This window comes from Triticum aestivum, chromosome 7D (genome assembly GCF_018294505.1).
Source record: "Triticum aestivum cultivar Chinese Spring chromosome 7D, IWGSC CS RefSeq v2.1, whole genome shotgun sequence".
NCBI classification, from domain to species: domain Eukaryota; kingdom Viridiplantae; phylum Streptophyta; class Magnoliopsida; order Poales; family Poaceae; genus Triticum; species Triticum aestivum.
The window spans coordinates 28,249,917-28,275,238 of record NC_057814.1 but is presented as its reverse complement, the minus strand read 5'-3'; the positions used below and the strand labels follow the sequence as shown (position 1 = coordinate 28,275,238).

The 25,322-nt window shown below is 46.8% G+C and overlaps 1 protein-coding gene and 1 long non-coding RNA gene across 2 annotated transcripts; both read left to right on the top strand.

Annotated features, from left to right (window-relative positions):
* Window positions 1-5,227: 5,227 nt before the first annotated feature.
* Window positions 5,228-6,056, top strand: LOC123163672 (uncharacterized). Its single transcript, XR_006481939.1, has 2 exons — window positions 5,228-5,472; window positions 5,730-6,056. It is a non-coding gene; the product is annotated as an uncharacterized lncRNA (long non-coding RNA).
* Window positions 6,057-12,644: 6,588 nt separating this feature from the next.
* Window positions 12,645-16,507, top strand: LOC123163668 (uncharacterized). The gene is made up of 13 exons (XM_044581028.1): window positions 12,645-13,074; window positions 13,402-13,466; window positions 13,574-13,652; window positions 13,817-13,835; window positions 13,934-14,053; window positions 14,865-14,934; window positions 15,028-15,071; window positions 15,260-15,301; window positions 15,392-15,451; window positions 15,558-15,625; window positions 15,831-15,888; window positions 15,976-16,100; window positions 16,185-16,507. Exons 1-12 carry the CDS (start codon window positions 12,773-12,775, stop codon window positions 16,084-16,086), a joined length of 1,038 nt encoding a protein of 345 aa, XP_044436963.1. The 5' UTR covers window positions 12,645-12,772; the 3' UTR covers window positions 16,087-16,100; window positions 16,185-16,507.
* Window positions 16,508-25,322: the final 8,815 nt, after the last annotated feature.

Here is a 25,322-nt window from a genome sequence, read left to right as displayed (position 1 = left end):
GACTTCCTATATATAATTCTTCACCTCCGGACCATTCCGGAACCTCTCGTGACATCCGGGATCTCATCCGGGACTCCGAACAACTTTCGGGTTTCCGCATACATATATCTCTACAACCCTAGCGTCACCAGACCTTAAGTGTGTAGACCCTACGGGTTCGGGAGACATGCAGACATGACCGAGACGCCTCTCCGGTCAATAACCAACAGCGGGATCTGGATACCCATGTTGGCTCCCACATGTTCCACGATGATATCATCGGGTGAACCACGGTGTTGAGGATTCAATCAATCCGTATGGAATTCCCTTTGTCAATCGGTATGTTACTTGCCCGAGATTCGATCGTCGGTATCCCAATACCTTGTTCAATCTCGTTACCGGCAAGTCTCTTTACTCGTACCGCAATGCATGATCCCGTGACTAACGCCTTAGTCACATTGAGCTCATTATGATGATGCATTACCGAGTGGGCCCAGAGTTACCTCTCCGTTTACACGGAGTGACAAATCCCAGTCTCGATCCGTGCCAACCCAACAGACACTTTCGGAGATACCCGTAATGCACCTTTATAGTCACCCAGTTACGTTGTGACGTTTGGCACACCCAAAGCACTCCTACGGTATCCGGGAGTTGCACGATCTCATGGTCTAAGGAAAAGATACTTGACATTGGAAAAGCTCTAGCAAACGAAACTACACGATCTTTTATGCTATGCTTAAGTTGGGTCTTGTCCATCACATCATTCTCCTAATGATGTGATCCCGTTATCAGTGACATCCTATGTCCATAGTCAGGAAACCATGACTATCTGTTGATCAACGAGCTAGTCAACTAGAGGCTTACTAGGGACAGGTTGTGGTCTATGTATTCACACATGTATTACGATTTCCGGACAATACAATTATAGCATGAATAAAAGACTATTATCATGAACACAGAAATATAATAATAACCATTTATTATTGCCTCTAGGGCATATTTCCAACAGGGACGATCAGGGATCTAGCAGTTGGGTTGTCTTCTTTTATTTTGGTTCCGTAGTCGGACCTATGTGTATATCTTGAATGATGTATGATTTTATTATGTATTGTGTGAAGTGGCGATTGTAAGCCAATTCTTTATCCCATTCTTGTTCATTACATGGGATTGTGTGAAGATGACCCTTCTTGCGACAAAACCACAATGCGGTTATGCCTCTAAGTCGTGCCTCGACACGTGGGAGATATAGCCGCATCGTGGGTGTTACAAAGGGCTCTCTAGATCCACCACTTCAAACCAGATTGCTTCTCGGCGGAAGTGATCCTTGTCTCCGAAGAGAACATCCATCTTGATCTTGCCGATTGGTGAGCAGGACAGGCCGGGTACGATGCCATGGAACACAGTCCGGCTTGGCATGAGTTGCTTCGTCTTGATGTTCAGCTTCTCCATGGTGTCGCGGTACAGTATGTTGATGCTGCTTCCACCGTCAATCAGTACACGGGAGAAGCGGGCAACTCGCCTTTCTGTCGCGAGGGTGGCGTCTAACACCAACGCATAAGAGCCGGGAGACGGCATCACCTCTGGGTGATCGGCCCGGCTCCAGCTGATAGGCTTCTCAGACCAATGCATAAACTCTGGGTTGCTAGAGGCCACCGCGTTGACTTCTTGGTGCTGTCGGCGCCGATTGCGCCTGTCTTCAGTTTGGCTTGTAAAGATGACATAGGCGGCGTGCTCGTCCGGGAACTCGTCTTGAATGGCTCCGACTGCTGGTCGAGCAGCCGGCTGCTGAGGGGCTGGAGGTGGCGGGCCAGCAGGTGGAGGCGGCACCAGTCCTTCGCCTTTGGAGATCCGCGTGAGCCAATGACACTTCCGGGTTGTGTGGTTGGACGGCTTCGCGCCGCTGTGGAACTTGCAGGGGGCATCAAGGGTTTGCTCGTAGGAGAAAGCCGGCCTGCCGCCCTTCTGCTTCTTGGGCACGGGCCGCTCTTCAGGTTGTTCGTCTTCGACTGTGGCCACTTGCCGACTGGTGGAAGGCGGCATAGGGACCTGCGCTTGTTGTCGTTCTGGTAAGGGCGTCGACTGGAGTCACCAGCCGGCGTCTTGGGAGCCGGAGCAAGCACCTTTCCAGAGGCGTCCAATCGAAGCTCGGTCTTCATTGAAGAGTCGGCTGTGGCGTACTTGTCTGCTATGATCAGCAGCTCGTCGAGGGTAGTCGGCTCGTCGCAGAGGAGTCGGTGCTTGAGAAGGGTGCCCTCTCGGCACTCGGCGGTGAAGTACTCTATGGCTTGAACCTCGTGCACCCCTTCGCAGGAGTTGCGGAGCTCGGCCCAACGCGTGAGGTAGTCGCGAGTCGATTCGCTAGGCCCTTGGACGCACAAGGAGAGCTGGCGGGGCTTGGGAGGCCGCTTGTACGTGCTGGTGAAGTTGCGGATGAAGACTTCCGTGAAGTCTAGCCAGCTGTTGATGCTGTAGGGCTTGAGGTTGTTCAACTAAGTGCGTGCCTTGCCTTGAAGCATGAGTGGGACGTACTTCACGGCAACGCGCCTGTTGCCGTTCGCTATGCGGACTGCGGTGGAGTAATCGATCAACCAGTCTTTCGGCTTCACGGAGCCGTTGTATTTTGGCGTGTCTCTTGGGAGTGAGAACCCTTTGGGGAAGGGCTCGTCGCGGATGCGGGGGCCAAAGCAAGGCGGGCCGACATCATCATCTTCTTCTAGCGCCAGGGATCGCACTAGGCGGTCGATCCGGTGGCGGGCGTCATTCTCGCCGACTCCTTCGCGGTGGCCCAGTCGGCCGCCGAGAGTCGGATGCGTAACAGGCGGCGGGGTGGGATATCTCTCCCCACGGGGCGGGGGAGGAGGCGGATCGCCTCGTCGTTCTACAGCTCGGGGGCGGCCTTCTGCGTCGCGCTCGATGGTGAGCCAAGTCCGACTGCGGCTAGCAGCCGGCTCCTTATCTTTTCTCGCGCGGGCGCCGTCTGCAGTCGGCGTCCGGGATGTCGCGCCGTGCTCTCGGCGTGGGGGAGGACTTTCAGCGCGGGCGCTGGCTTCATGCCGCTCTGCGGCCGCGTCGGTCAGCTGCTGGATGCGTCTAGTCATGTAGGGGAGCTCGTCGGCCCCCAGCCCGTTCAGCTCGTCTACGGCCACCTGAGCGGCACGCAAGTTCTCGAGTGGCGTGGCGTAGACCGGGCGGTCTGCTCCCAGCATGCTGGCAATGGCCGCGCCGCGCTTCTCGACGAAGCCGGCTCAGCTCGGCCCGCCAGGAGGCGGCGTACCGAAGGCGCCGCGGTCGACTTCGCGCTGGTGAGCCTCCGTAAGGCGTCTCATGGATGCTATCTTCTGGCCTTCCGCGACGAGGGCGAGGCGGCGTGCCTCCAGTGTCTCGGCGTCGGCGTCGGCCCGGATGGGGACGGACAAGTCGTGTAGTGCCGCTTGTAGGGCGTCGTGGGCGTTCTCGCCTGAGACGGCGCCGTGGCTGATGACCAGCACCTCGGTGACAGCGCTGCTGCCACTGTCGGCTCGAGGAAGAGGGTCGTCGATGATCACCACGTTGGTGGGGAAGGCGTCAAGCGATGCCGTGTCGGAGTCGACAAGCATCGGGTCGGTGGAGCCGACCGACTCCAAGTCCACAGCAAGCTCACTGGAGACGTGAAGCTGGTCGAGGAGGCTGACGAGGCGGCTCTCGGGGTAATCTGTGCCCGCGTCGGACGCAGAATCGTCGGAGATGCGAGCCTTGCCAAGAAGATCGGCGAGGCAGCTCGCCGCGCAGGCGTCGCCGACGCCTTGCAGCGCGTCGGGGCAAGCGCCATCGGGCATGCCGGGCTGGCTACGCTCGCTGGGGAGGAAAAGGGTTCCCGTCCAGAACAGGTCTCCGGACGACGGTGCACCTGGCCCCACGGTGGGCGCCAAATGTCGGGTGGTAGGTGCGACATATGCCAATGGGTGGCTTATCATTGTGGGAGCCAGTAAGACATCGCCGGTGCCTGGAAACGGGATAAGGCGAAGACATGCACGCCGGCGAATCTTACCCAGGTTCGGGGCTCTCCGTAGAGATAACACCCCTATTCCTGCTCTGCGGGGTCTCCGCATGATCACTAGATCAACACAAGTGGCTCCTTGAGCTGTTTGGCTAGTGGAAGAAGAAGGGCAAGGCTAGCTCTCCTCTTCTCTCTATGTGGTGTCTAAAACTCTAAGAGATCAACCCTTTTGCATGGGTGCCCCGGGGGGTTTATATAGGCCTACCCCCCAGGGGTACAATGGTAATCCGGCTGGACGCAGGTCCTAGCAGTCAGTGTCTGTATTCGCCGGCTTCTCCACCGACCGCTGGGGCCCGCCGACTGCCGGCCTTTTGGCCGACAGACCGGCCCCACCGCCTTGGGGTCTTGTCGGTGGCTGGTTACTGTAGTCTCGCCCCCTGATGACGAGGGCTGTGTCGAGGTAAGCATGGCTATAGTGCCGCCGCCTGGCGGGCTCTCACTGTAGCCTTACCGCATCTTGTCTCCTTAATGATGCACATACTTCGAGGGTGGGAGGTAGCCGGCTATTGGGAGCCGGCCACACCCCAGGCCGACTGGGGGAGGCTTGGCCGCCTTCGAGCGTCTCTCTGGCTGAAGGAGCCCGCCGCCCGCGGGCCGTACTGACAGCCTGTCGTGGGTGGCGTCATGGTCAACATGGCAACAGTGCCGCGCCGGACGAGGGATGGCCGGCCCGTACGGCGCACTGTGGCCACGCGTGCTCCGGGATTCGGGGGTGGCAGGTTGTGCTGTAGCCACACCCCGTCTTGTCACCGTTATGTGGATGCAGCTCTTGAGGGTGCAGTCTTGGCCGGCTTCTGGGAGTCGGTCCTCTTGTGGACGGCTTCTGGAAGCCGGCCATCTTGTGGCTCTCTTTGGAAGGGTCTTCAGGGCCGGGTCGCCTTCCAGTAGTCGGCCTGCAAGATAGCCGGCCAGGGGAAGGCGGCCCTGTGCTTTGGGTACTTGAAGGCTCGATCGGCCCGATAATTTTTGAAAAACCAGGGGGAGTCGGTTGGGCTACCCGTAGTCACTTACTCCGACAGTTGCCACCCTGACAGAAGTTGCCTGGCCTGAGCACCTGCCTGTAGCCTGCCTGAGGTCTGTTTGGTTGCCGACCTGAGATATCTCGCCTGACAAACCTGCCTGTCGAACCGTGTCTGGCTCGGGCCTGGAAAATCGGAGGCCTGAGAATCGCTGCAATCCCACGCACCGTGCCCGAGTCAAATTACCCCTTCTCTCTCACTTTTCCACTCTCCCTCTCACTTTTCCCCTTTCCCTTAGGGTTCCTACGGAGGAGAGAAATCCAAAAATCAATCCATGGAGTTGGGGACTGCCGGCGGGAAACTACTCTGACTCTCTGAGGTGTAGATCCGGTGGAGAGCTGCTCCAAGATCTACTGGATCTGACAACGTTGGCTGCAATTTTGCCTGCCACTATTCCTTCCTTTTGTAGCACCTTTGTCCAGACCGTGTGTAAATCAGGTACGTGAGTACACAATCCCATGTTTTTTCCTTGTTGCTTCTCCCCTTTTTGCTTTCCATGACAGAAGAATCTGTAGGGAGTTTGATTTGCAGCAATAAACAATTCTAGTTCATGGTTAAAAAAAGATGGATCTAAATTAATCTTCTTATAGTTTCTCGAAAAAAAAAATCTTCTTATTTCGTACTTAGACAGATCTAAAATATTCTACTCGGATTTTTTATGCACAACTATCTTATTCATGTTATTTTGTACTCAGATGGATCTAGCTCATATTCATGTTATGAGCATGGGTGAGGAATACCTCGCACGTTGGGTGTTGAATTATTTATCTGGTGATGATCCTGCTGATGATCCTATTGATGGTCGTATTGATGATCCATCCTGCTAATCACTAAGTGATTATTAATTGCACAAGATTACGTACATGGTTGACGGAGTTTCTTTTTGGTGGACTTTCTGATCATGCGAATAGGAAATGTGACTTTTGGACATGTTAGCACTAGACGAGTGGTAGTAGACTTTTGTGTTCTTCAAATTATGATGTAAACTCAAACCTTAAGTGTAATGATAATTTGGTCTGTTATGCCTGGTTTTATCTAATTATTAATTTATCCCTTAAATACGTGACAAACAAGTGGCCAGTGTAACTCAGGCAAAAATTGAGCCAAACACTGCCTGGAGCTTCTGTCCACACAGGCGTACTTTCAGGGCGTCAACCAAACAGTGCCTGAGATTGGTGTGTGCCTAGTTAGCCAATTTGTGAAACGCCTTCAGGTTACTCTCAGGCAAGGAATATTCTCAGGTATCTAACTCAGGGTGCATGGCAACTAAACAGCCCCATATGTGTCTTTGTTGGATAGCCTGGAAAAAAATTGTGTGTAATCATATATGCAAATAAGGTAGTGTGTGAAACCAGAAATACTTGGAAGAGATGCGGTTCATAAATTACAAAGAACAATGTCAAATGTCTATTGGAATGGGGAAATGAAAATATAAACGTACATGATGATCTGAGTTGGTAATACTTATGTCCAACATTATATAGATCAATGCACAAAACGGGCATGACTTCACATTCTGATCATAAGTATTTGGCAAACAAAAATGCCAAGTGCCAAATACTTTTGATTAAAAAACTTTGTGTTACCCGCAAAAAAAGGTTTGTGTTTTTTTTCTACTTTTGAGGCACAAAAAATACAAGGCCGTGAAATGTCAAGTGCCAAATACTTTTGATTAAAAAACTTTGTGTTTTTTTTGCGGGGAAAAAAAACTTTGTGTTACCTGCAAAAAAAAAGTTTTTGTTGCTACTTTTGAGGCACAAAAAATACAAGGACGTGACTAGCCAGCAAAACGTTTACTAACTTGTGCGCCAGAGTAAACACCCTGAAAATGAAGTAGTCTGCGATTATGTTTCCCTCCTCTACCAATATATGAATACACACGGGTTCGGTTGGCGTGAATCGGATGGTGTGGAGACTACATCCGGTGGCTACCATCATAGCATCTCCCGATTCGAGCATATCACAGCCATCACAAGTTCACAACATCCATGCTCGCTATCGCAGCATCCGCCTATCACCGTCCTAGCGTGCCGTCGTGCTGGTCACAACATTTTGTTTCTCTAGTTGTAGCAACCGACCTTACGATTCTAGCAAACGACATCACCGGTTGCCGTCGCAGCATGCCGCCGTGCCAGTCGCAGCGATTTACATTGACAATTGTAGCAAACGACGAAGACAGTTACAGCATAACTCATCGTGGAGGGTTGTAAGATGTCGTGCCAGTTGCAACATTTTGCGTCTCCGGTTGTACCAATGACCTTGCCGGTTCCAGCAAATGACGTCATCGGTTCAAGCAAATGGCCTCGCCGGTCACAGCAATTGACCTTGCCGGTCTCAGCAATCGACGCCGCCGGTCCTAGTATTATGCCTTGCCGGTCACAGTCCCCACCGGGTCGCCCAACACGGCCGCGCGCCGACACCAACATCACCATGCGCTGGTTCCAGCACGGTCGAGTGCTGGTTGTAGCAATTGGCGTTGGTTGCACATCTTTTCCAGCACCCACTAGTAGAAAACAGGGCTTTTGTTCGGCCAGAAAAGAGCATTAATCCCGGTTGCATTACGAACCGGGACTAATGTGAGCATTAGTCCCGGTTCGAGCGGCTAGGGCACCGTACAGGCATTAGTCCCGGTTCAAATGGGAACTTTAGTCCCGGTTGGTGCCACGAACCGGTATTAGAGGGTGCGATGCCCATTAGTACCGGTTGGTGGCTCGAACCGGGACTAAAGGTCATTAGTACCGGTTCGTGGCACGAACCGGTACTAAAGGTCCCATTTTCAAACTCTACCCCCCTTGGATCGCCTTTTCAGTTTTGTAAAAAGCTAAAGAAAATGATAAAAACTTCAAAAATTAAAATCCTTCCAGATGTAGTTATGTTACTACATGTACTAGTTAGGAAAAATTAAAAACTTAAATTTGGACATGTTTTGCAAAAAGTGTAGGGAAAATGTAAAACGGCTATAACTTTTGCATACGATGTCAGAAAAAAGTATAATATATCAAAATGTTCAGCACAAAAATCCGCATCCGATTTTGACGGCCTACGGCCTATTTGCAAAATTTTAGAATCCTCAAATTCTAAAAGGAAAAAAAGTTATGCTCAAATTTCTTTTTTTTGAATTTTGGTTAAATCAGGTCAAACTTTGGTCAAACTACTTATTCAAGAAGTATTAGTGTTACTAAATAATTATTCAATAATATTAGTGTTACTAAATAATTATTACAGTTTTTTAGAATTTTGGTCAAATCTGGTCAAACTGTGGTCAAATCTGGTCAAACTATGGTCAAACTACTTATTCAAGAAATATTAGTGTTACTACATAATTATTCAAGAATATTAGTGTTACTAAATAATTATTTCAATTTTTTGAATTTTGGTCAAATCTGGTCAAACTGTGGTCAAACTATGGTCAAACTACTTATTGAAGAAATATTAGTGTTACTAAATAATTATTGTTTTTTAAATAATAGTTTCAAACTCAAACAGTGAAACATGTGACTTCATGCTCAAGCTAAACTCCTGAGGGTTAATAGGATTGACATCTTTCTATTGTATGGTAAAGAACAAGTGCAAACTTGGAAACGAGGGGGAATAGAACCCGAAAGTTAAGCGTGCTCAGGCTGGAATAGTCAGAGGATGGGTGACCGGCCGGGAAGTTAGATGATTTGGAATGATGATGGGTGATTAGAGATTAGAGTTTAAATTGAGCAGTGATGAAGGGTGATTAGAGATTAAATTGGAAAAAAATTCAGAAATTTAAAAATTAAAAAAAAGTTTAAAAAAATTCAAATCTTTTTTTCGTAAAAATACCTTTAGTCCCGGTGTGAAAAAAATATGAAGCTCCAGACAGCGGCCACGTGGACGGCCTTTAGTCCCGGTTTGTGTAAGAACCGGGACTAAAGGCCCTTATGAACCGGGACAAATGATCCTTTTTCTACTAATGACCGGCAGGCGGCATGACCAATGCAGGCTCGCAGCTACGGCTAGCAGCGACGCCGGATGGAAAAAGGAAAGGGTGTTGCACGCGAGGGGGAAGAAATGGGCGAGAGAGACCAAAGAAACGGGAGAGAAACGAGTGTCTCAAGGCTTTCACAAAGAGATAAGGACGAAGGAGGGGATGTCATCATTTCAAAACCTTCAAGCAAGAGGGATATTTTTATCTTATTTTGGAACGGTTCTCAAACATGTGAGCACTGTTCAAGAATTCACCCGATTAATCAGTTAACGGGCCAGTTAATCGCTACTCATAGCATGACCGAATGAAATAGGACTTATTCATCGCGTTAACTTATCAGGACGATTAATTGGCCAGTTAGACCAATTAATCAGTTGCCATGCCGATTAATCCCTGTTAGCCCATTAACAGGTGGGCAAACAAAGCCCAAAATTTTGGCATGTAACCCCTTACAGCCCCATCCCGCTCCTTAATAGACATGATTAATATTTTTACCTCCCCTCTATGCTTTTCATATGTGTATGACAGCATGTTTTGGTATACTACATAGCTGGGAGCACGAGAGTATAGTATAATACATAAAAGAAAATCTAGATATATGTTGGCAAGTTCTTATTCAATCTACCGATTAATGGTCGACCGATTAATCCAGTCAATAGGCCAATTCACCGATTAATCGATACTCCTAAACCGACCGAACAACTACCAGTTAACGATTCCTTAAACATTGTATGTGAGTACTTTGAATCAATACCTAAAATCAAGTTAATTAGATGGCTGTAGATGTATCTTATATCATTTCCGGAAACTTTATGAGCACATTTGTCCTTTGTCAGGTTGTCGTGGGCCCCACAATTCATGCTGCCGGCTAAAGACTCCATAGCATCAGCATATATAAAATCAGTATATAAGCTGGACCATGAGTCATGAAAGTTTATAACTCAAATTAATCTGATCCAGAGCTGGGATCATGAATGAGGTTGTAGCGCACTAAGTCATCTCTAATAGAACCCTAAAATAATCCTTAACTCCTAAAGAAAACTTCTTTTGGGGAGTTATACCCCAGCTAACAGAAGCCATATAGTTATAACTCTTGACAAATTTCAGAAGTTAACCCTCAAAAGATTCCTTTTCTGCTCAATATGAGCAAAAGACACAATTCTCCTCCAATCTCCCGTGTTCTTCTCTCACTAGAAAAAATGGCTCAAACGCTGGCGAGCCACCCAATTGACCGCCCCACCACCCCGACGCTGTAAATTCCCGCCACTCCCCCAAACTATAAGTCATCCCTGCCGCCACATATTTTACTGAATCAGTCAGAATTAGACCGTAAATAGCTGCTACCGCTCAATTGGCCATTGTCGTCGTCCGAATCGTCGTTGTCGCCCGATTCACCATCGTTGCCGTCCCAAATTGCCATAGAGAAGAGGTTACCGATGCACTAGTACGCATACTCGTTCCAGCACCTCCCAGCCATCGTCGTGCCGGTCGATTTGTCGAGCTTGGACGATGAGGAGGAGGTATAGGAAAAGGTGGCGAAGAGCGAGGCATAAGTGGCTGATGCCAAGGCCGAGGATGAGCCGGACGCAGAGGAAGAGTATGTCACCGGTGACCACATCCACATCCTCTTGTGGGAGGAGGTAGAGCGTGAGTACGAGAAGGCCATCATGGAGAAGGAGAAGCATCGGGCGGTGGAAGGAGGTTGCCCGGCTCTCCGCCGACACGTAGGTGATGGAGGTTCAGCTCGCCTGTGAGCGCTCCATCACCAATGAGCGGGAGGCGCTTAGCCGTGACTCAGCATTTCTTAGCTGTGACGGATCGAGAGCGGGACGCTCTCTTCGTCGAGATCGACACCAGTGACTACGTTGATGCACCGGTGCCATGGCAGGAGACCCACAACAGCGAGGCGTCGCGCTCCGGCAAGCCGTCGGTGATCAACCTCGAATCCGAAGAGGATTAGTGTGTTTTAGTTTTTAATTTAGTTTGGTTTAGCTCTAAGTAAGCTTTATCAAGTTTAATTTTGGATTACGATGTATAATTATGAAGTATTTGAGTTTCGTATGAGATGTTTGTGCGCAATTTTGTTTTTGAGTAGTTAAGTTTGATGGTTTGCTTAGCTCCAAAAAAAATGTAACTCCTAAAAGTTGAAGAGTTAAAATTTGGGAGTTTTATTTGTGATGCCCTAACATGTGAGGAAGTGCAGTTTAGTTTCTGTTCTGAAACTATAGGAACCAATGCATCACGGCATTTGATCCACATGTGCAATCTAGAGGGTCCACGCCCCATGTTTAAAAGAAGGTTCACGCCCCAAGTATTCCTTACAAAATGGCGATTCTACCCAACACATTGTGCTACATTACTATGCTTGTTTACCATCAATACTGATTGGAGAGTCGCTAACAAAATAAATACAAGGAATGCATGAAGTTAATTATAATATGCTATTCCTGCAATAAAAAACTATTTAGGTAGGTAAGTCAAGCTTAGTTAATTACCATCAAAGAAAGTGTTGTTTAACATAATCTAGTGTTTTTAAATCTAGTTTTCTGTAGCGGTATAACGGTTGCATAGAGTAAGTAATTTTTTTAACAAATGGCCTGGTAGTTCTTTGTGCCTCCAAGGATGATGATAGCTATAGTACAGTGGACGCATATGGTTGGAGACATAAATCACCCTTAACAATTACTCCCTCCGTAGACTAATATAAGAGCATTTAGATCACTATTTTAGTTATCTAAACGCTCATATATTAGTTTACAGAGGGAGTACTTTAAACTTTGAGAGGAATGAGTTGCATCTTCCACACCTCAAAAACCAAACCTAACTAACCGTAGCGCTCATAAGTTGTGTACCTTGGTATCATACTTGCTACATGTTTTCATTTCCTTGTCATGTTTCTTGGTGTGTTAGGCTCTCTATATAACCTCTCATATTTCGTAGGTGATGTTTACAAGATCCACTTAGATCTCTGATAGCTTACTCGGAAATCAGAATGCAGCTTTTATCTACCACACACCATCTATTTTAAGCTAGGGAGAAATTTTTGTTTCATGATGGCATCGGTGTAGATATTAGAGGAAACTGACCAGCTCATATACTCCCTTCAGTTCCATGACTCATGTCCTCAATGGGTTTTCAAAACCTTAAAGCAGGAGGGGCCTACGTATATTTTATTTTCCTAGGAATGATTCTCAAATATGTCGAGGGTTCATATCAATACTTGAAATTGAGTTAATTAACAGGCTTCTCCGTACAACCGGAGGGGGCTATCCTGGATTGAGAGTTGCGATCGAGCTTGCTTAACGTGGTGTAGTAAGAAGACAAGTTGATGTAGAAAGGACTAAGAATTATACAAGTTTAATATATAGGCCTAGGATTCTTGTAGGAAAGAAAGGAAAACACAGTAGCCAGCCGAGCAAAAGTATCAACCGGTTGATCCAGAACATAGCAATCGGGGTGTAGTGTCAACAAGATACGCATAATGTATTCATCCTTTCCCTCGATCCACCGATAGCATTGGATCATTGCAACATGAGCTCGTCGAGATATTTTATTTTTGAAAGAAAATCCATCCTTGTTCATATAATAAATGTTAAATATTGGAGAAAGGAAAATAACATTGTAGTAGTAGGAGTACAATACAAGGAGCTACCCACCGAAGCCAGTGGAAGTTGGTGGAGGGATATCTTTCTCCCGTTCCAGCAGCTCAGCTACACTCCCCTCCCTGTCCACTCGCGCCTCCTTCTCCCGCTCCGCTCGCGTCGCCCCGCGCGCGGCGGGTAAATGGCCACGGCGGCGCTCCGCTTCCCGCCGTTCCTCTCCTCGCGCGCCGCACCTAAAACCACCGCCGCCGCCTGCACCCGGAGGACGGCGTCAGCCACCCTCAGGGTCGCCGCGCTGCCCGAATCCGCCCCCGTCTCTGCCCCCGCCTCCACCTCCGAAGAACGGCCGGAGTTCTCGCCGCCGGCAGGGTTCGCGCCTCCGGTGCCCAAGCGCTTCGCGGTTAAGGATGGCCAGCTCGCCAGCGTGGCCGGCGCGGCCCTCGCCCTGCCTTTCCGCCTCGGCACCGGCCTCTTCGTCCTAGGGTTCGTCCCCTCCAATCAATCCTCCTCCAGCTGGGCTTATAGAGATGCAAACCTGTTTCGTTTCACCCACCAAATTGAGCACCACAGTGGAATCTGGGTGTATTCATCTCTTTCTACTTTGATGCTGTCCAAGTGCTCTGCTTCAGTAATTATCAAAGTGTCGTTGCTTTGGTGTCAGTAACTAGCAATGCCTAGTTACTTTGGTGTCAATAATTCGAGAAAATTAGCTCCGCACCATTGCGGAGAAATGTGACTTGGAAATTCATGTACATTCTGAAGCTTACGTCTCACATTGAGCTGTATTCATATCTTGTGGTCGGTTTGCAGATACTCGGTATCACTAGTCTCCGCCGACAAAATACCCTCAGACCAATACTCTCTGGAATTTCTAGGTGAATTTCTCTAATTCCCCATTTTTGCTAGCTAAGATCATTTTATTTTACTTGTTCAGTGCCTATTATCTTTCAATGTAAAGGAGTACATTTGTTTCTTATTTAAGGTCTAAAGGTTAAGGAGACCTCAAAGATAGATCAGTGCCGTCGACCAGAAAAACCTATTGAGATATACGAGTTTGAAGGGTATGAGTTTTCTTTCAATTGAGATTCTTAACTTTCCATTGAGAAAAAGGTGTCCTGCATATTTATAATCGGACATGCTTTTTTATATACATCAAGGGCTAATATTTTTCTCTGCTTCTGATTCTTGGCTTCACTTATTGGTGTATTCTGGCTAAAACTTTCAGATGTCCATTTTGTCGAAAGGTGCATGTCCTTTTAGTTTACTGCATCTGCATTTTGTAGTTGTCATTTTCCATGTTTGGAAAATCTCGGTGTTTATGGTTGCCATGTACAATTTTCAGGTGAGAGAGATGGTATCCGTGTTGGACCTTGATGTTTTATTTTACCCCTGTCCTCAAAAGGGGCCAACATTTCGTCCAAAGGTTTTAGAGATGGGTGGGAAGAAACAGTTCCCTTACATGGTATGCAAGAATTCCTCACCAGTTCTATTGTTTGTTAGGTTATATGTGATCGCTACCATTTCCAGTTTTATATATCTTTCTTATGTAGTTTCTGAATTATGTTTGACAAACAAGCATGATCCAAGAAGAATCACCATTAACTAATACTCACTATGTTCCAAAATGTAAGAAGTTCTTGGTTTATTCTAAGTCAATGTTCTTCATGTTTGACCAAGTTTATAGAGAATTGTACTAACATCTACATTCTACAACATCAAATTAGTATCACTAAATCCATTATGAAATATGTTTTTATAATATACTCACTTGGTGTTGTATTGTTGTGAATGTTGATGTATTTTTCTATAAATTTGGTTAAATTTGATACAGATTAACTTAGGACAAAGATAGAACTTCTTAGATTTTGGAACAGAGGGGATTTTAATATTTCTGAACTTCGTGTTTCCTGGCAAGATGGGTTTTTTGTCATATTGTTGTAGTCGTATGCTGCAATGCAATTTGTTTTGTCATTCATTAGTAAGCAGACATGTTATGATTTGTCATACTGTTGCAGTTCTGTGCTGCCATGTGTTTTACCATTAATTGGTAAGCAGACATCGGGTGTTTTGTCATGTTGTTGCTGTTTTCTGCTGCAATGTGTTTCGCCATTAATTAGTAAGCAGACATCGGGTGTTTTGTCATGTTGTTGCAGTCTTCTGCTGCAATGTGTTTTGCAGTTATTAGTCAAAATCGTTAGTTCTTCTATGTTGCCTAAAAAAATGCTATGTGAAAGCAAAATTATATCTTCATTTAAGATAATCATATGTTGCAGGTGGATCCAAACACAGGAGTTGCCATGTATGAATCAGATGCCATTATAAAATACCTTGCGGACACATACGGTTTGTATCTCACCATTTATTTTACCAGACCTTGCTTCCCCTGTTCCTGACAGGGTCCTTCCTGTTAGCTCCTTCCCTGTGTTTGTCTTTCAGGTGATGGAACTGTCCCGATTATGCTATCGCTTGGTCTATTTACGGTAAGTAGCTAAGTATTCCATAATCCAATAGTATAGGCTATGTTCAGAAGCACATTACCGTTGATTTATACGCGATCTTTATTTGCCATATTTTCATGATTTTGTTACTGTTTGACTTAAGTATGATAGTTCAGTATTAGTTAGTAATCAGTTGTGCAAAAGCTGATGTTTTGTGGCTTATTTTGTAGACAATAACAGCAGGGCTTGCTATGATTTGGCGTGTCTGGAAGGTAGATTGCCAGTAAACCATACAAGCAAGTATACAGTGTGCGACGTCTGAAAGTTTTTGCTCAAACCAGGGCTGACCCATATTGTTGCAGGGATCTTCCTACACTGTTTCAAAGCTTCCACCCCAGCCGATAGAGATCTGGGCATACGAGGTCTAATTTTTCTCTCGCTTATCCATAGCATCTGGGGTCATTATTTCCTTTTTGTTCCCGTGTGGTACCAGTTCCAGAAGCTGATCAGCACATACTTTGTCATCAGGGATCTCCTTTCTGTAAAATAGCACGAGAGGCTCTTGTTGAATTGGAGTTGCCACACTTGCTACACAGGTATTCGATACTGGAAACTTCACGACACATCTGTAAATAGATAGCTAAATACTCTGCCATCATAACATCTACAGTACTATTTCTATATGCCATAAGTGCAGTATCTTGTTGACACAATACATCTATGTTTGCTTTATAATATAAAGCGGGGGGAAACCCTTTTTCGGTAAGATCACTGGAATTAACTTTTCCTTTTTTGCTGCAGCTGTGCTCGTGGCAGCCCGAAGCGACAGGAAATTTTCAAGAAACATGGCCTTTTCCAGGTCTAGAGCCTTGTGATTGATGTTATTGCTAAATCTTTGCTTTGCATGGCGTAGTAGTGTGTGACATTTATAGTATTGTCATTGCAGGCGCCTTATATCGAGGATCCTAACACGGGGGTCAAGATGTTCGAAAGCGCCGAGATCGTGGAGTACCTAAGGGCAACATACACACTCTATCCTCAGTACCAAAATCTCTGAAGTGTCGATATATGGTATGAATTTAGAATATATTCTTTACAATAAACCGCTGAGTCCGAAATGCAATGTTAAAAGTTGTATTCATCCACTTGCTATAGATGGCGACTTGGGGTTATATAGTAGAGAAGCAAGAACTGGGCCAAGTATTCTCAAGTACCGTCAATTGTCACCCTTTGAGATTTTTTTATAGTGGTGCGAAACCATGTGGAGATGATTTTGTAGCATGGGAAACATGTTGGATTTATGATGCAAAGGAAGACATATGTAATGTGTGTAATCATACATAGGCAAATAAGGTAGTAGAAACTAGAAATACTTTTTTGCAGAGAGAAACTAGAAATACTTTTTAGTAGAGAATAGAAATACTTTGAAGAGCCGAGGTCCATAAATTACAGTGAATACTTGTGTTAATTGAAGTTGACGATCTGAGTTGGCAATACTTGTGTCCAACGTTATACTGTGAAGTTGTAACCTAATAACCAGTAAGATCAAATAATTGCGGGGTGACATGACAAAATTATCATACTATATGGTAATACAAGATAAAACTAGCCGCGGAAATGCGCGAGCATATGGCCGACACCGCAAATTATTATTTGACGAATATGTTCTGTACTATGTACAACTTGCTATATATAAAATCAAGTTTAAGAATGATCATCCAGATATTGTCACTGGCCACGGACATATCCTGGCACATGCTACACGGATGATAGATTTTGCGTCATAACTCATAAGTTTAGCAATATAGCTCATGAGTCTTGCATGTTATTTGGAGTCATACTTGCCACATGCATGCTTCCCAAGTTTGTTCGGTGGTACTGAGCTCAATATATACCCTCTCATATTTCCCATGTTCATTCATGTTTACATTATCCGACCGTCTGATTATTTAGCCAGAAATTGAAATTTAACTTTTACATACCAAAGGTCACGGTGCAAGTTGAGATATTGGAGGGAACTGAGAGGCTTATGCTTCGTCTCTGCCTTCAATGCTTGCCAGAGCACTCACCAGGAGTTCAAACAATATACCTGGGCGGATAGCCACCACTGCTCTTTGCGATGATGATCTGTATGACCAGGGTTTCAAAAACACGTAGCCTCGTTTGGTGCACGGGTAAAACCCAGGGCTGGATCATGCATATGTTGTTTGGTGACGAGATCTAGTGTGTTGGTGATAGCTTTACGCGTCTCAAAACCAATCTGAGTGCGCGTGACCGGCTCCAAGGATGTGAGCATCTGAAGAAAGGAAGAACTAGCTATTATCCCCCGCTCGTCCCAAATGTCGATGTGAAATCTCCCTGTGATTTCCATTTTTTCAGTTCAGGACAGCTCTACCCCGGATACATCTCCCCCAGCTACCAAACAAGGCCTTATAGGGGGTGGAACCACTTCAAAAAGTTCGAGCCTATTGTGCCAGGATCCACCGAATTGCCCATTCGTCACTATTACCGGGACGTACTGCCTCCGTACCCAAACGGCAACGCAAGATTGCACGAAGATCTTTACCAAGTTCCCTTGGGTAAAGTACCCGTCAGATGCGTGTTTGTACTTTGGTGTACGTCACACTACGCAAGTGGCGGACCTTAGATCCACACTTGTCACCTTAATAGTCATGTTCTATGAAGGGCATCGCTTTGATAAGCTCAACAGAAGACTTATGAATCAGTGAGATAGACCAGGAGCAATCTACACGCTCTATGATATGGACAGACCGTGTTAAACACACATACCCAGAATTTTTTTTTTTACATTACACTGCATTATGTGTGATCCTAGTATCTTTTTAATCGAAAATCCAGTGTGTGTATAAACTGAATTTGAAGCCTTTTTTGTAAAAGAATTTGATAATTTCAATGATGTCCAACTCGCCGACAAACAAGACTTTGGCCGGTATGGAGTTGGCCACTCTAGTTGGTGCCCCCCGTAGTTTAGCAAATAGATCGGGTGCCCAGCGTTTGTAAGTCTTAACCACGTAAAGATTAAGCAGGCCCAAATAGTGAGGCAAGTTGGGCAACTGTTATCTTCCTCACATGCTGCTACTCATAACTTGTGCACCTTAGTGTCATACTTTTTTTTTTCTTTGCGAGAAAACTTCTGATCTATTCATCTTCAATCATGGCAGTACAATGAACACCGGAAATAACAAAAAATACATCCAGATCTGTAGACCACCTAGTGACGACTACAAATACTGAAGTGAGCCGAAGGCGCGCCGCCTTCATTGTCCCCCCTGCCCGGAACCGGGCAAAACTTGTTGTAGTAGATAGTCGAAAAGTCGTCGTGCTAAGGCCCCATAGGACTAGCGCAGTAAAACAACAACCACCACCGATGAAGTGTCGCGTGGATCGAAAGGATCCAACCTGAAAACACATGAACGTAGACGAACTACGACCATATCCGAGTAAATCAACCAAGGACAGATCCGCCGGAGACACACCTCCACACGCCCATCGATGATGCTAGACACACCATTGCAACGGGGGTTAGGCGTCTTCAGGGAGCCGCCCCCGTCTCGTCATCCTGAGTAGGTAGTGTCATACTTCTTGCCTCACATGGATCACCATATTGAGGACCACCATCACTAAAAAAGGAGAGAGGCACGAGAACAATACACATTGTCTTTATAGTACTATGCATATTTATATGACCATTAAACTGAGAGAATCATATTAATTATATCTTTTATTTAAAGAGATAGGTTCATCTTTTTTTGAGGGAAGTACAAGTTGAATTCACCCAATTACTATGGTAGAGAAGGAAAAACCGGGGCATGTAACTCCCGTGAATTGTCACACTTGAGATTTCTTTTTATGGTGGCGTGAAACTGTGCGGATGTGAAATTTTGTAGTATGGGAAACATGTTGGATTTATGATGCAAAGAAGTACATATGTAGTATGTAACACCGGATACTTTATTGGAAGAAGGAAATAAAGACGATAAACAAACATGATGGTTTGAGTTGGCAATACTCATGTCCAACATTTTATAGATCAATGCAAAACCAAACAAAACATTGGCTAACTAATGATGGCTGGAACGGAGCAAAATAGTAGAATGATGAACGTGCAGGATGGTGGTGAAGACTCGTCGGAGTAAGGTGGTATGCCGGTATATGGGCGGGTGGGGGAGCAGAAGGTGCGGTGTTGGAGGGTTGGGGCGGAAGTGTGTAATGGTTCCAGCCGCCAGTTGAAAGGGCGAGACGAGTAGTTAGGGCTAGGGCGCATGGGGATGAGTGAGAGTGACATTGAGTAGGGGTGTGCACAGTGGCATTATCTTAACAGTGCTACATATGATAACTGGTGAAGTGGAAGAGTGCGAAAGAAATATAGACATGATTAAGCTAATTGTTGATCTCTTAATAAGAAATAGAAGCCTATGTCTTGTACCCGATGTCTTCTGTTATTCACAAATTTTTCTAGTTGAATTTTAGTCACCCATATTTTAAGATCGTGCAATTATTAATTTGTTAGAAATAATACATTGTGTAGCATGTTGTTCTTGCTTCTCTAGAAGACTTGAATAAATAAACAGAGGACCGCCTTATCAACCATTGTAGATTGTAGATGTCCTTAAGAGCACGATACTTAGACATTTTCTATGTGGAAAGACAGCATCTGCCATGGCTTTCCTAGAAATCGCATGACCTATAGACCATATAGGCCACCGTTTTTCATACTAGTCAAATGGGGGAAAATATAAAAAAGGGCAGTGATCTGCGCCGGCGCACCGGCCCAATCGTTGGGCCGGTCAAGGCCCAGCCGTCCGATACGCGAGCTTGAGCCGTCAGATCTGTTCCTCGAGCCCCCTTCCCCCGCGTTGACTTCTTCCTCTTCTTCTTCACCGCGTCCTCACCCCAGCCGCTCCTGTCGCCGGCGACTAGCCCCCTCACCTGGACCTCCTCCCCCCTAGTCCCACGCTGCTGGATGCGCTCTCCGTCCCTGTCGCCGCCGGCCGCCGTCCCCGTCCCCGTCGTAGCATCCGTACTCGCCCCACGGTCCAGCAGAAAGCCCATCGCCCCCTCGTAGCAAAAAATGGCGCCGTCTTGAAGCACACCGGCACCCCTTGTCGTCGCAGCACCTAGCAGCCGCCGTCGTCGCTGGACTGTCGTGTCGCCGACGCAGCTCTCAACGTCGCTGCTCGCTGCCATTGGCGAGTCAGGTTGAAGCTTTTTATCTCATCGGTTGAAGCTTTTCTCTATGCCTGTTGAAGCTTTTCTCGCGGATTGAAGCTTTCCACCGTGCCAATTGAAGCTTTTTCACCTAGCTTGAAGCTTTTTTCACAAAGGGTTGCAGCTTTTTACTCTGCGGTTGCAACAAAAACACAGAGAGACGCCATGGTCGTCGTTGAGGAGGATTTTCTCAATCTCTGTTTGAAGCTTTTTCATCTGTGGGTTGAAGCTTTTTGTCAAAACGGTTGTAACTTTTCCTGTATTTCGTTGTCTGGTTGAAGCTTTTTTATCTACTGGATGTAGCAAAAACCTCCAACGGTAGTAGCAAAAGCCTGCTATGGTTGCAGCAAAAAAAATCATTGTCGTCCTCGCGAGGTCGTAGCTCTGCCTGATGGATGTAGCAAAAAGCTTTGCCGGTAGTAGCAAAATCCAACAACGGTTACAGCTTTCCCTTGTTGTGCAATGCCATTGAAGCTTTCTATGTCTATGGTTGAAGCTTTTTTCAACGGCTGTTAAAGCTTTTCTAGGTGACGGTTGCAACACTTGTATACGCGGGAGGATCCGGGCATGGCTGCAGGCAGCCATGGCGGCCGGCGAGGGAGTGCCTGACCGCCGGCGATGGAGGTCGTGGTCGCCCAGTCGCAGCCCGGGGGGAGGGGGAAGGGGGGAGGGGATGCGCCCGCGTGAAGGCTTGAGGTAGGGGATGGATCTGGCCATGGAGGCAGGCAGCCATGGCAGTCGGCGAGGGGAGCCTGGCCGCCGGCGAAGTAGCTCGTGGTGGCCCAGTCGCAGCTCGGGAAGAGGGGAAGGGATGGGGAAGGGGTGGGGAGGAGGGGGCAGAAGAAGAGGGCTTCCGCGCGCCCCATGAAGGAGACGCGAGGAAGAGGAAGACCGGCCCAATGTTTGCGCCGGTGCCCCGGCCCCAAACACTTCCCTATAAAAAATGAGTTCGACAGTACATGGATGATATTATGCTATAATGCTTTCAATAGGGATTTTTTTTTAAAAGATCATCCAGATAGTGTGTCGACCACATGAAAAAAATCATGGCGCAGGCTACACACGGATGGATAGATTGATTTGGAAGAAAAAGAAGTCCAATAAATAATACAGTTCATGAGCTGCGCATGTTACTTGGTGTCATACTTGCCACATGATTGCCAAGTTCTTCGGTGGTGTTGGGCTCAATATATATAGCCGGCATATTTCACTTATTTATTCATATTTGAGCTATCCTGCCCTCAGTTTCTTTTCCTGCGAGGCTGCCATGGGCTTATTTAGCCAGGAATCAAGTTGTGATTTGAGCTAGGTATTGTGTCTACACCAAATGTTTTGTCGTGTGATGAGGCAGACAAAAGTTGAGATATTAGAAAAAACTGAATAGTTCATGTATTCCGCTTCAACTCCACCATCAAGGTACAGGGCGGCGCTTGCTTCAGATCGAATGTCGATGCATGCTTGGTCAACATGCTCTCGAAGGCTTTGGCCGCCAATCCTCTCCCGGTGTGCATCGTCAATGGCTCACCGGATATTCGTGCTGCTGTCCACGGAGATGGTATTGACGACGCCACCATGAAGCCATCCCTCTGCACCTCCTCCAGGGCTTGGGTGTACTTTGTGGTGTCAATCCAATGAATCTTTTGACACTCATTGATGTCGAGGCTGTCTTCCGATCAGTTCTGAAATTCGGGATCCAAAACATTGCTGCTTGTGCGGAAAATTATGGGAAAGAACTGCTCTTCCAATCAGTTCTAAAATCGCACAATGTGGAACTGAACAACAATCATATTTTTTTCATGGCAAGCTGTATATGCCAATAGAGCGCGAGCTAAAGAACAACTATTCGGGCCTACTGAAATTTCAAATTTGTTGCATCACTTGAAATGGTTTGGAATTTCACACACACGCAAGCATCGAAACAAGTCGCACAAGCTTGTTGATCCACTGCTCCATGATCATAAGTATTTGATGAATTATTTTTGCATGTGGTGGCAATGGTGGTGACTACGATTTACAAAGCTTTGTGGTCTACATTACCGTTCTACTAGTACTTTCGAGGCACCCAGACATATGGAGAGCCAAGATAAAGAAAAACTGATTCGAGTTCGTGGAGATACTATCTTTTTCCCGCCCGGCCAGCTCCGCTCCGCCCCTGTCCAATCGCACCAGCGGCAGCTTCCTTCTACCGCTCCGTCCGCACCACGCGCCATGCGGGGATCCATGGCCACGGCGGCATCCGCTTCCCGCCTTTGCTTCCCTCCCACAACGCGCCCACCACCACTGCCACCATCGGCGCCCGGAGGACGGCGTCAGCTAACCTGAGGGTCACCTCGCAGCCTGACTCCGCCTACACCTCCACTTCTGACGAGCCGCTGGAGTTCTCTCTGCCAGCCGGGTTCGCGGCCCCAGTGGCCAGGCGCTTGGCGGTCAAGGATGGCCAGCTTGGCAGTGTCGCCGGCGCGTCCCTCTGATACGAACTTACTACACTTTACTATAGAAGACTATCCATTATCTCACGAATTTAGAATACATGTTTCGGATACAAGTGTTGAGCAACAAGGAGATCCGAGGAGAAGAGCCAGGGAGGTGGGAAGGAGGCTCACACCTAACGGCGGCCGGTTCAGGTATCTGCTCGTCGATACACTGAACGAAGAGAGGCATTTTATTTTTTGAGGGATAAAGGCATCTTCAACACGGACCTTCAAATCACCCACAACTGTTCGGACCGCGCTATTTGGACATGTTATGCCATCCAACATGGTCCTGCATCCGTCCTGAGGGCGGTCAGGACGCACTTTCTCTCGCAAACTCGAGATAAACGTGGGGGATGGCGCCCACGTCCGCTTTTCACCATGCTGGCCCACCCGAAACCCCCCTACCTCGCCCGCGCGCATTCTCCCCGCCCTGCGTTAGCTTCCAGCATTCATGTCGATGTAGAGTGGCCGCTCCACATTGAAGCCAGCCCAAAGTGGATGCGACCTCTCACTGGCTCCGCCACTCAAGCGGCAAGCCGATCGAGGGCGGCGCCCGCTGCACGCTCGTCTGAACACGCCTCCTTGCAGCACTCAATGTCTCCATTTAAACTCGCACGTGTGCTGGGAAACCTACTCTGGCCACATGCCCGTTCACAAGCGGGTGGACATTAACCACAACGCCGGGCAAGCTCCTCCAGTCAGCCGACTATTTGAAGGAGGACAGACGCCGCGCAAGAATTGCACCTCCCCACCGCTCCCCATCTGCTCCTTCCACTATTTTCTCCACCCATTCGATGCCATCCAACGAACATGAAGAGAAGTTCTCCGACATAAAAGCCGGTTGGGTGGCCTGCCGAGCCCGCTAGATACGAGCCAGACAACTCGCTGCTCCACTTGCCTCGCCTAGCTCGACGGAGCAAGTTGTCGCTCCAAGCCAACGCGTGGTTTAGCAATGAGCCTCTCCTATCCATCTCGCTGAGGAGTGGCGACGGTCTCCAGGCAGGCATGTGGGAGAGCATGACGGAACGGACATCGTGGCTGTCATGGACGAGGCCATCCGCCAACATCGAGAAAAAGTAGAACACTAGAGGCAGTCGCCGCTTGCCAATTGGTTCCCAGGAAGGCCACAGCCGGCGCATCGCTGGTGTGCACAGCCGGTGACTTGCTCGGTTCAGCGCAGATCATCGTCGACACTCGCCTCGGCTTCATGGAAGCGGAGTAGGCAAGCTTCTCTTACGGCTGAAGCACCCCCTTCCCCTCCGGCTGAAGCATCACGTTTGCCACTCCGATGAGCGGCACAACCGCGCATAGGGAAGATACAGGGGAAGAATATACCTTCAGGGCTCCCAACAATCTGATGAGCAGGCTGCCGAACATGGGGAACACAAAAGGATCGGATGCGGTCGGTTATAGTTTAGTGTAGTCTATCCATGTAGTGGGAATGAACCTCTGCGCGACTGTACGTGCACATAGTTTTACCTTTTAATTAAAATACGTCCTGCATCGGTGTCAGCGGACTGGTTCCTCCTATCTGCGAACGGATGCGAAAGAAAATTTATAGGTGAGCGTCCGAAATGCCCTAAGAGCAGCATATATGTATAGATGGTTACTCCCGATTGGTCCTTGTGGGCAGCCCGTGGGCTTCCCGTAAAACCCTTACCCTGCCTTTTCGCGGCACCAGCCACTTCGTCTGGTTTTGCTATCCCCCGCCTAGGTCGCTCCTGAGCGACCGCGCACGTACACCCCGCTGCGTATATGTGAGCCGGCCCAGCTAGCTCATGTCCGGTTCTAGGAAGGTTCTAGAACTTTCCCAAACTATTTTTTCCTGTTATTTCTTTAGGTCTTTTTCTCGTTTAATTTTTTCTTTATCTTATAATTTCCTTTTTATTTTTCGTATTTCCTTTTCTTTTTCTTTTTTATTTCCAAATTGCATGAATATTTTCTGAAATTTGGATTTTTTAAATCAGTGAACAATTTTTAAAATTCAAACAATTATTTCAAATCAAGGTTAACACTTATTTAATAAAGTTCAATTGTGAACATTTTTAAAACTTCCTGAACATTTTTCTAAATTATGTACATTTTTCAAATTGATGAATATTTTTTAAAATTATGAACATTTTCAAATTCCTGAATGGTTTTTGAAAACATAAACAGTTACTACAATGATGAATATTTTTCAAATTCGTGAACATATTTTTGATATCGTGAACATATTTTAAATTTTCGTTTTTTTTTACAAATTCATGAATATATTTACATATTTTGTGTTCATTTTCTAGAAATTGCATTCTTTTTAAAAACATTTTATTAAGATTCTAAACATTTAATGAAAATTATGAACATTTCTGGAATACAAGAACATTGTTTTAGAATTACGAACTTTTTTCGAAACCCGTTAGCATTTATCATTTCCTGATTTTTTTAAATTATGTACTTTTTTAATTTATGAACATTCGCTCACAATTTGCAATTTTTTTAAAATCTTGAATTATTTCTAAAATGGAAAAACTGAAAACAAAAAAAAGAAAACAAAAAACAAAAAAACAAAGGCGCTTCCCACCCCGCACATTGGCTGGCCCATGAGGGA